At 37.7% G+C, this 12,149-nt stretch overlaps 1 protein-coding gene across 8 annotated transcripts in view; it reads left to right on the top strand.

The window, feature by feature from the left end:
- The window catches only part of PCDH15 (protocadherin related 15), a 443,438-nt gene that overhangs the window by 282,056 nt on the left and 149,233 nt on the right, over positions 1–12,149 (top strand). For all 8 annotated transcript variants that reach the window (XM_056352005.1, XM_056352006.1, XM_056352009.1 and 5 more), the window contains one exon: positions 4,342–4,435. In XM_056352005.1, the coding sequence (XP_056207980.1) occupies positions 4,342–4,435 (94 nt within the window). The remainder of the gene's footprint in view (positions 1–4,341; positions 4,436–12,149) is intronic.

Genomic DNA, 12,149 nt, shown 5'->3' with positions numbered 1-12,149 from the left:
ACAAGAAGAGCTCTTTGAAGTGTTTTCTCCTTCCTGCTCTCCTTGCATCTGTTTTCTTGGAAATTGTGCAAAGTTTTTTTCAGCCTTTTGCACGTGTTTTTTTTCTAGATGTTGAAATGTCTCGATAAGAAATTAAGGTAGGATTACTGTTAAACAAAGCATATAGTTAATGTGAGTGGCATGTTAAGGCTGCAGTAATTTATCTCAATGTTTCATAAATACATTTTTAGATACTTTAAGGCTAAGGCAGAGGCCATTAACATGATTCTTTTCCTTTTTCTCATCTGGATTATTTTCTTGCATCCTGGAGCCTATCAGTTAATCCCTGTGTGACACGAGTACTGAAAATTACCAGTTTTACATCTACCTGCTAGATCTCTTTTATTCTCTATTTGAGGATGTGAGATGGTTTTGTTCTTTCTTCTTTGGCAGTACCTGAGCACAATCGGTAGTAATTCAGTACCTTCTTGTGTTCCCCAGGGAAGGTGATGATTAAAACCTGGGGTATTAAATGAATGTAAGTACCTCTGAATCCTTGAGTAAAAGACAGTAGTTTTTATAAATTAGTCTGTCTCTTGAATGATGTTCATGTACTGAAATGGAGACTGTAGATTGTGAGTGTTCAAGCAGTAGGAAGGAAGAGATAAAAAAGGCAATATGATAGTCTGAAAATATTGGAGAAATTAAATGGATACATATGGCTAAAGGTCAGTGTTAGTAAAGCAGTATTTGTTGTCAATAATTTGTTCTTAGCTCCACTTTGATTTTTGTGTGTGTGAAATAATACTTTACTATGTAAGTATTATGTTCTATTCACTGTCCCTTTCCTAAAAAATTCTTCTGTTTGTATTTCATTGCAGTGTCTTGAACAAATGCTGGAAAATATAGATGATCTATTATGATAGCTAATTGATTTGCAGAAACACTTGGAAATAAGAGAATTACTAAAATACAGAGCATGGTTTAGCATTTCCCGTCAGTTAATAATACATCTGACTTTCCTACAGCTCAAAGGAAACTAATGCCTTTCTCAGGAGTGTCACTACTGTTTCACTGTCTGCTATTTATAAACTACAAAACGGTTAGTTTAGAAGTTGAATGGTCTTTAGTAATACAACAAAAATATTAATTGAGCTCAGCTGTATATTCCTTAGCAGAAGAGAGTATATGAGTCTACAGTGAGATAAGCAGTGTTATTAATTTGTCTCACACAAATTACAGGATAGGTTGCTAGAAACCCTACCACTTCTACACTCATTGCCTTCTTGTGGGTCATGTATGTAGGCAATGCTAAGATTTTACTGTTACTCTAATTATTAATAGTCTAATCAAAAGACTTAATAGTCCTGTTATGACACTAATGCAAACAACTAAAATAGCAAATATAGGTATGTTTTAGTATGTGTGTGTTATGTAAATATAAAATATGTGTAATGCAAATTATTTTATGTATATGTGTAATTTTAACATTTATATATGTATAATCATACATATGTATACATACACATGTATTTTAATATCACTATCAATATATATCACTATAGCCATATATATAGCTACATTTATATCACTGTATACTATATATATGGTTTATGTAAAAACATATATAAATGTATGCATAAACATTCTAGGGTCTGTCCCTTGCTCTGGTGTTGTGCTTAACCCTTTCACTTTCCTTTTGGGGTCATTCAGGGCAATAATTTTCTCTGGAGCAAGGGTCTGTGCTGAGTCTTCAGCACCTGAAGTCCTGCCCTGGGAGGAGCAGTATGATACTGAAGGTTTCATTCTCCTCACTCTAGGGTCCATCTTGAGTCATATTTACATCTGACACACTCTGTACCGTGCTTTTTTTCTTCCTGTCTGTGTGCAAGTCTATTTTACATCTGAACTTACTGCATGTGGGGTGCTTTGCATAAATGGATACTTGTTTATTTTTCTTTGTGACCCCAGACTGGTTTTGGGCAGCTCCTAAGGTTGTGTTTCTTTAAAAATGGTAGGCCAATGGTGAAGTGTTTGTAGCCTAGGCCCTCTGGTGTCATCCTGTGCCTGAATATTCGCTATGCTAGAGGCTGTGCCTGTACTGCTGCACACGTAGTTCACTCTGCACAATAACCAAGTTATAGCTACCTCTTCGTTAAAAAATATATGTATATATAAAGATAGGCACCACACTACAAAATTGTAGAGAAGGAAGCAAAAGCTAAAACTGTATTCGTATCGGGTACCTGCTCATTAGAGAACTGCTGTTTAAAGCTAAAATCAACCTTGGAGCAGGCTGAGGCAAGTCCGTGCAAAGAAGTGTGGCAGGTCCTGAGGCCCTGTTGTAGCTTGGCAGAGCACTTGTGGCTTAGGACAGGACATGTCAGCTCCATATTCACTGGGTTACAAAACTATACACAACACGTGTGTGTCCCATTGTTTTTTACCAACCTCCAGAAGGTTTTTTAGGTACAAAGAAGTTGCTAGCTTTTCCTTTTTTTGAGGAAGCCGGACATGAAACGTGCCTAGGTTATAGTTGTGTAACAGTGGGACATTGCATGTAGCATCTCCAGAAATATTCTTTTCTTTGATTGCTGAGTTTGAATATTGTTTTGTCTACCAAGCTTTCAGTCCTACAGGAGAATTATGCTCCCACTCACGGTTTTCACCTATTTCTGTAGTATTTATTTGAAGAAACTGCTTGCAGTAACAGCTTGCCAGTAAGTGTTGGTATTTGTCTCTGCTGAAAACAACACTGGAAAAAGTCTTGGCCTGGAACCAGTTTCTGAGGTCTTCTCCGAGAGTATGAAGTTACAGCAGAAGCTCTACAGAAATTTATAGTCTAGGGAAAAAACATCACTAGTTATAGATTATATACATCCAAGCGTTCTGAAGAAGTACAGCTAATGAGATCTCATAGTTTAGTGGGACTTTTATTTTGGCTTTGGCTTTTTTTTTGTTGTTGTTTTCATAAAATCTTTTTTTGAAGAAGTGAGTGTTTAGGTTCTAGGTCATGAATGTAAAACGTAGGTTCAAACAGTAAAATTTATAGCTGTGTCTGACAAATCCTTGTGTCTGATATGCCAATTAAAAATGGAGTAACACGTGAAAAGTCACAGCATGCCAAGATGGTAGCTCGTGTGGATTTTGGCTGCAAAATTACATGCTGTTACACTTTTCCTGAAATGTTGCAAGCTGACCATAACATGTTTGGTGGAGTTTCATGGGAGAAGCTGCTTAGCCATGCAACAAGAGGATAAATGTCATCCTGGATCCATGTTTGTTGGTGCATATTTCTTGAATAGCCTATGGATTGGGTGGTGTTTAAGAGGTGTCAATTTGTTACATACATGACCAGGTTCCAGTAGATGCCAAAATCCTATAAATGAAATGCAGAGCTTTAGGGCTGGTCACAGCAATATTGTACCAGTTCAGGTAAGCAGAGTTTAGCTTGCCTAGGATTGTCGACTCAACAGTACTTTTCTAATGCTTCCTAATGTAAAATTAATGAGTCCAAGGTGGGATCTTGTTGCTGTGTTGCTATAGCACACCTCCAGGTGGCTTCCAGACTTCCGCATAAGGAAATGAAATAATCCTAAAGAAAAAGTTCTAATTATTTTATTTGTCAGCTATTACAGGAATTTGTAATGCTTTCAAAGAGGATTTTTGTAACATTGTATTTGTTTTATTCTTTCTGTAAGCAGCTGCTTAATAGCCCTTCATTCATCAACTTTTTAAAGTGGGCATCAATAATCACAATATCCTGATTAATTTTCCACAACATTTATTTGTTGCCTATATTAATGCTTTATTATTAGGAAATGCGGTATATCTGTGCTTGCGCTGAAAAGGCATTAGCTTATTGCAGCACTTTTATTGAAATTACACGATGCGCAGTTTAGTAACCTATCCCTATAAAACTTTGAGGAGACTCATACTTAAGACTATGCATGTTGTACTCTCAAAGTTCACTGCTGCAATCCTGTTTGGTATCGGGACTCCTCTGTGATTAATAGACTGCTTGTGATTCTCTCTTCTCCTTTATTACAGCAGTGCAGCTTTCTAACAAATTAGGGTCACGTGTTCAGTGTAAGTCTATCTTTTATAGAATCCTGTAGATCACTAGGTTGATATTTTAATCCCAATTTATACATGTATCAAAGCAGAAAGCATTAGAAATCGGCTCATCATTTTTATTAGCCTTTACCTTCCCAAAGCATGCTTTCAGTTGTAATAAAGTCTAAAAACGTATTAACTTGCTCAAAGGGAAACAGTTGTGTAATGCAAAGTAGTGGAACAAAGGTCCTTGTAGGTATTTTAAAACCATTGTGATAACATTTTATGTTTTTGTTTTATTACTAGTTCTGGACTGCTAGCCTTAGGAAAGCCCTTGGACAGAGAAAGCACTGATCGCTATATTCTGATTGTTACAGCCTCGGATGGCAGACCAGATGGGGTGAGTTTCCTGTGAAAGTTTAAGAAAATGGGCTATTATGATACATGGTTAGACACTTGAAGTATCTGTTATATGGGTCTTGAGCAAGTATAACTGTCATCTGCAACAAGCTTTCCTTTATCTTAGAAAGGTTTGTATAGGTAAAACATGTGTATCACTATGGTAACGTCCTTCGATCTTGAAACAAAGTGACTTTGCTGCTACTTACACCTTTTTGTTCTTCAACAAGAACCAATGCAGTCAAGGTTTTGTGTTACTCAGATATATGCATCTTTCTCAGTGCTATTAAAAAAGCAGTCTTCCTTCTCACCTCCTAAAGATCAGTTATGTGGGCAGGTATATTGTAGATATGTACTTTATCTAGTCAAATGCATTTCACTTTTTTCAGATTTGACAGGTGAAAGCACTGTCCAGGTAAAATTCTGGAAAAGTCCCCATTCCACTTTTCTTAAAAAAACCTTTTATTGGAAGGTATTTCTAAGTCTTCTATGTTTGCATTGATCAGGCATGCAGCGACGCCACAATCTAACCAACAAACTATTGCTCACATCTGTTTAGTGTAACAAAATTGTGATTTTCAATTTCCATATTAAAAAATGGAGGGCTATTTAAGGATATGTATTTATTCATCAGGCAGAGGCAATGGAATTAGTTTTTCTGAAAGCTTGAAGCAATCCCAACAGGGGGAATTCACCACAGCTGGATTGTGCAAGGTACGTGGGAATGCAGCAGTTCTGCTGTGGATTTGTGCTATGGAATAGCATAGATAGAGGAGAAGTCTCTGTGTATCTGACCTTAAAATTACAGTGTATAAGGGCAGATCTAAAATACTATATATCCACATTATCTGGGCTATTCTAGGAGGCCATGTTCAGCTTTGAGATTGAAACAGATAAATCTTTGACAGTTTGCTATGGAGCAATCATGAAAGCTCTGTGGTTTGGACCCCTTGCTCACCCTGTTTTCACAACAGCAGAAGAAAATCTTATGTATTCTTTCTGTGGCATGCCCTTTTCCCAATTTTAGCGTCTTCAGCTTACAAGGTTTGCCTTCCATCTCAGTGTTTACTCAATCTTTTTTTTCCCCAAAAAACTATATGCAATTCAGTGACAATATGGAGTAACTGTAACAGATCCTACACCTTTTCCATTAAAAATCTGGTTATGGTTATCTTCAGTGATTCATCTTAATATTGTAATTTTGTTACTTGTGAACTACTCTCCATTTTTTAATAGCTGTGGGTTGAATTGTTTTAATCTCTTAACTTCCAGCTGTGAAATCTGAAGACTTAAATAAAAGACTGGTGTTCGCATACTGATTGCTATCTCCAGCCCTGCCAATGTCTTCCTTGGTCCAGGGAGACCTGCCAAAATTGATCTGTCTTTCCATTTCTGGTATCTCCAGGAGTTTGGAGGTCAGCATACGGGGCAGCAGGACACTGCCCACATGGGATCACCCTTCTGCTTGGTGTACAGCAGCCTAAGCCCCAGTCTCTTGGGGAGCAATGTTTCTTGCAGGAGCCTTTCCCATAAGCCTGGTGGTATGAATCATTGCCTTTCTAAACCCATGAGTTACTGGATTCCTGATGTTCTAGGAACTGAAACTCTTGCCCCTGGCAGCTGAAACCAAGACAGCCTGTGCCCTGCCTGCTTCACTCTGCTGTAAACCCCATGGGATATTGGACTCATACACAGTATACAGTGTGGTATTGGCCCTCCTTTTTATCCCTGGTGTTCTCTAGAGAAAACTAACTGTTCCCCACCAGCATCTGTGAAGTGTGTTGAACACATTTTTGCATGTGGAAAGTCTGTGGTCCCGCACACTTTAAATTTTTGGTGGTTTAATGGTGGGTTTTTTTTTTCTGGTCATTTTTCTGTGTCATTTATAAAGGGCCTAAGAGACTTTTAGCAATATTGCTATGGCACTAAGTAGTTGAGGTTTCTGTATTCTAAGCCCCAAGGCTTATTTAACTGCTTAGTGTTGTGTGGTGACAGTCATGTTGACACCTTTTGACTTTTGGGGACTGCTTATTCCATCAAAATTAATACAGACATAGTTATGCCATCACCAACCAATACAGCTTTCCATTTAGTAGTGTGGCCTGGCTGACACCGTTTCATCACTTTTGCATGCCTTATAATGCTCTTGGTTGTTTAAAATGCTCAGCTATGCTTTCCAAGTTGTTGTTGTTGTTCTGAGTTATAACCTGGAGCATTAACAGGCTTGTGGTTTTTCTCTGACCTTGGAATAGCATGACCTACCACCCATCACTGTCAACAATATGACACGACAAACAATTAAGTATGCATTAATTGAGTAGTCAGGAAAATATTTTTATTTCCTTAGTAATGAGACTTAGTTGTAGATGAGCAGACAAATGATAGGCAAATGAAAAATATATCAAGCTCAAATTGTTTTCACAAATTGTGGTTTGTTTGGATGGGATTTCAAGGCAAGAATTCACGTCTGCATTTCAGGGGGAGAAGTTAGAAATAAACATACATGACTTTTTAGAAGAAAGGAAAAGCCTTCTGTGCTATTTATTATTGGCTTGTGTGAGTGTGTATGTGTCAGTTAATTCATATAGATAAAACTGAAAGCTCCATTGTATTCTCTTTGTGTGTATTGTGTGATTTAAGCAGAACTCAAACCTAAAATACAAATGTCTGATTGAGAAAATATTCACCCAGCACTTCAAAAATGTGTTTTCTGCCCAAGTTTTGGCAAAACGGAACAGCTCAGTGCCTTGTTTATAAAGCTATGTGGGAGTTAGTAATTAGATACTCTTAAAAATTTCTGCTGTTCAGGGTATAGTCTGAGATTCTCTGGATAGGACAGATCAGAGGTGACCTAGCTCTGGGAGGGTTTCTCTAAAAGCCATGAATCTCAGACTCTGCCCGTTTCTTCCGCAATGAACTCTTCATGAAAAAATGGGAATAATATTAGCATTGCAGGCCCCAAAACTGGTTTGGGGCCATGTTTCCTGACAAGACACAGGACCATCAGACAACCTTTAGAAAGGCATCTGCAAGAAAACTTGTCTTGGTGGGCTGAGCTGGCCCAGAGCAGCTGGGTGCTGACTGCACAGACTGAATTGGCTTTTTTTAAAACATTTTGATTTTTTTTTTGGCGTGCTTTCTGTATGTAGTTCTGAGTACACAGCACTAGATTCTGAATTTAACTCTGAAGTCTGATGCAAAGAAGTGAGATGCTGCAATATTTAACCTTTAAATGTGGCTAAAACATTCATGGATTTGCAGTTACTCAGTACAGGAGATTAAATCAGTGGGGCATAGAATTTAGAAACTCTGAAAACTATATTCCTGGCTACAGTGTGGAGAAGTATGGTGTTTCACAGAAGGTCATGGTAGTTTCTCAGTCACAACAATGCTTTTAGAAGGATCAACAGTTGAAAACTAGTGTACGCTCACCTTATGATCTAGCTAAATAATTGCCTCAGGCTTTAAATGAAAGCAGGATAAATACCATTGTATTTGTGATCCTAGATGATGAGTCAGACCAGGGCAGCCTAATAGTGTCTCTGTCCCAGGGGCCGTGAGGCACACCGGTGTGCTTTGTGTAGACACAAATACCATGCCATACTTCATATTAGTGTCTCATTCTTCATCAGAGCAGACCAGCATTTCAGGAGGGTATTCATCCACCAAGAGAGCCATAAGTAGCCTTATTTCCATGTATTGTGTTTCATCATGTAAGTTAGACTTCAATATTTCAGTCATCTTAGAAGATCATTAATAATTTTAGACCTTCTATCTCCCATGACACTTGAACTAATTACCTTCCTTAGAGCAACAGGTAGAACTAGATCAAGGTAATTTAAACAGAGATTTCCTACTTGAATAATGTACAGAGATTTAATTAATTACAGTAAATGTTCTGTTACTCCTGTAAATATTACCTGTATCTGCTCCACATCAGCTCCATTATCTATCAAGAATAAAGCATGTATGCCTCTTTCAGTAAACATTGCACTGAGATTTTGTGTACAAAAATGCTTGTATTGAAAAAGGCTTCTACTTTACTGACATTTTTGTACTCAGTAAAACAAGATTGCCAAAAAATTTTAAAATCAATGCAGCCTGTTCATACTGTGGAACTTTATTACTACCTTAATGTAGTGCATTTATTTTGATCTGTTGGGTGCAGTGGAAAGGAATAGTTCTTAAATAGATGGAAAGGAACAGTATAAACAGATAAATGATTTTGTACTTCGTCATCTAAAAGAACTCCTCCAATTATTTCCTTTTCAACCATACAAACTGCAACTAGAAAGAAGCACTGCCTATTACTATTTTGCTGACAAGTTATGTACTTTGTATGAGAAAGCCTTAAAATTTGTACTGATCGGTAAATCTCGGTTTGCACAAGAGGAATTTGTCCTGCCAGATCTCATTTTCTGTGACAGAAGGCTTTCTCCAGGCCCCAGCTTTTTCTAGGGTGAGCTTCAGGAGACTCCCAAACTTCCAGTGTTTGTGCAACTTTGTCTGCTTGCATTGCATGGATAATATTCCCTATAAAGACTTTGATTTCAATTGCTAACAGGGAAGGGGTGATTTAAGTAATCCTCATAAAGAAAAATCCTCATAAAGATTGATCACATTTTTAAAACAAAGGTTTTGAGCAGATTGTAGTACTGTTTTGAAAACTGAGTTTATTTTAGGGTGAGAAACAGTTCTGCATCAAGGATTATTGAAGCTTTTTGTATCCTAAAATAAATAATAATAATAAATAAAAAAAGCTTAAGTAGAACTATGTTACAATAGATCTTGCAGCAGAGTTCACAATAACAGTGATGTATAGTGTAACATTGAGTATAAATTTTGTTATTGTGTATATTAAGTAATATCACAGTCATGATAGTAAATACCTTGGTTGTGAATTCTAGTTAGACTGGAAAATGTAAGATGGGCAGACTGCTTTTCAGTCAGCACTGTTTGTGCAAAGTTGGAGAGCTCAAGAGCAGATGCACTTGCCCCAGAAGCTCCTTGCCCCAGACCCCTCTCTAGCTGAGTGTGCCTTTCTTCGTAGATTAGAAGAAACCTCTGCTCTTTTTATCACAGCAGTGAAGTCTCTAGTTCTGAGTAAATAGGTAAACTATGCAGGACTGCTAGGGGAATTGCAGCTGAAGGCTCTGGGAGCCCATGTTCCTTACCTGTTTTTAAGTTCTCAGGTTTGGTTTATGATATAAAGACCTTGGTAGAGATGCCACAGCTTTATCCATTTGCAATTAAGACACTGAATCCTGAGCTTTTAGTTTAGATGCAGACCCATTTTTCCACAGCTTTGTCTCTGGCCAGCTGCATGACAAATGTAGCCTCCTTCGTACTTTAGCCTCCAACTATATTAGGTGATGCGTAGCACAAAGTGTGCTCTAAATTTGGGTTGTCTAGCCTGAGCTATATAGCTTGGGATATAAGCTACCAGCTGCTGCTGGTTCATCCTGTAGGAACAGTAATGTTTTGATCCTATGCTATTGAGATGCTTTTTGGCTGCTTGGACAGCAGATCAATACTCTCTCTCCTCTACAAATAGATATGTAGGGTTGGAGCCTGGGAGGTCACAGGGCTGGTGACTGGCATGACATGGAGATCTATCCAGTCAGTCCCATGTGTTTGTCAAGGGCATTTCTTGAATGTGTACATGATTTTCTCTTCCTTTCCCACTGAAGTTCTCATCTTCTATATTTTCTTTTTGAATGTGTGAGGTCTTAGTTTTTGGGGATTTATTTTTGTGTGATTGACAGCTTTTATCTTTGTGTCCTCCCCAGGCTTTTTCTGATCTATTTTCATTAGTGTAATTATTGACAGGCTCCAGCCTTGTCTTTCCCTTCAGCCTCAGTCTCTTCTCTCCTAAATTTCTTTGCAGTCCAGCTGGCCATTTCTTCTTTCTAACTTGGAGAGGTGTAGAGGGAGAGGGTTGGTAGAAACTGCTTTTAAAGTTCTCATGCCCTACACTGGAAGGAAACAAGGTCTGAAAATACCTGAGGCTTGCAGCCTTGCTGATAGGGACAGACCAGAAAAAAATAACATGCTCCCTCTTCCCCATGGCCCGGTGGACATTGTTGTTGTGGTTATGCAGCTTCTGTGCATTCAAAAAGGTTAGTGAACAAAGCCCTAAACAGTTGTGCATATTTACCCATCACTTTTTTCGAATTTGGCACTTTATTGTCCCCCTCCGTTACCAATAAATATTACATTCCCATTAGCAACGTCACTCTTCAGGCTATCACTCTCCTGAAGCACTGAGCTTGGACAGCATAGCAATTTACCTGTTATATAATTCACGTATATTTTATTCTGGTACTTGTCACTCCCAGTATTTTGAGATCTGAGCAGCTGTTTTCCCTGTTTGATAAAGAATAGCTATTATTTTGGATATCATTATTTAAGTATAGTCTTCTTGAATGGAATATAGGTAAGCCCTGATATGTAGATCAGAAGCATTATTTACACTTTCTTTTTTGATCCAATAAGGCCTTGGACTTTGCCCCATTTGCAAATATAATTATTTGCAAGCTAGTTATATCTAGAGATGATAGCATTTGTCTAAATTAATAAACCTGCTTGACATCAGAGCTAAGAATGTTTCCTCTCTAAGGCATAAATGCTCTCATCAATTCCCAACTTCAATTTAAATGGCTGGGTACAAATAAAATAAGTCACAAGTGAAATTTCCTTCAAATTTATCATCTATAACATTTATCAGGGCCTGGCATTCTTAGGACAAAAGATATTTGTGGAGGCAATGTAAACGTTACATTTATTGCTTAGGGAAGAATTATATATGTAAGAACTATTTTAGTGGCCCTAAGAAAGCTATAAATTGCAGCTGTTGATCTTTTGTTTGACTTAACATTTATTATAAAAGAGAAGTAAACACGGTTTGCTTCAGTAATAAATAGGAAATGCCTGATCTGAGGCTATAATGCTTTTTTCCCCTGCGTGAATTTCCAGCAATAGCTTCAACACTCCTTTCCAAGCCATACTTGCCGAATCTTTTGTAGAAATGCCTAGTTTTAAAAGAGTCAAGGCAGTTTTTTAATCCTTACTGTATTATCTTGGTATTTGCAAGAGGAGTATCTATTCAGTTGATGCACAAAACCAGTTGTGAATTAGGTCTCTCTTTCATTACTTTGGGGACCTACTCAAGTTTGTTTAAAGACTTTTAGTGGTAATTAAACATATGTCAAGAGCTTTAGTAAAACAGCCACTCTGTTCATGAGAGAGTGCTGGTTTACGGTCTCTTTTAGCATCCTCTACAAAACACTGCAACTTTCCATAATTCCTTAAGAAATTTGTGAAACTATTTGCTTTCATTTTTCAAGTATGTAATGAACAAAATAGCCTGTATACAATCAAGGGGGCAAACTGAAAGATTCTACCTGCAGGTGATTTTCTTCAAACATCTTTTCTTCAAACAGCTATTTCTCTATTTGTTTTCCCCAAGCTTTGCAAGGAAAAATCTGCTTCCTGCTGCTCATAGTTCTAAACATTGACTTAATTTTACTCTGTCATATGCAAGTCACCTTGCAGTGGTATAAGACTAGAGCCAAGCAAAGAGGACAATAATGTTGTAGGGAGCTGGGACATAGGTTCCAGATGCATGTTGCACTGTTTAGTGTGAGAACCAGTGAATGAAGAGAGAATAAATCTTTCTTTGAATCTTGAGGCTATGAGATACATAATGCAGCTAT

The sequence above is a fragment of the Falco biarmicus genome, chromosome 9 (assembly GCF_023638135.1).
Source record: "Falco biarmicus isolate bFalBia1 chromosome 9, bFalBia1.pri, whole genome shotgun sequence".
In the NCBI taxonomy this organism is placed as follows: Eukaryota; Metazoa; Chordata; class Aves; order Falconiformes; family Falconidae; genus Falco; species Falco biarmicus.
The sequence above is the reverse complement of the archived record's forward strand: the minus strand, read 5'-3'. Positions and strand labels throughout refer to the sequence as shown.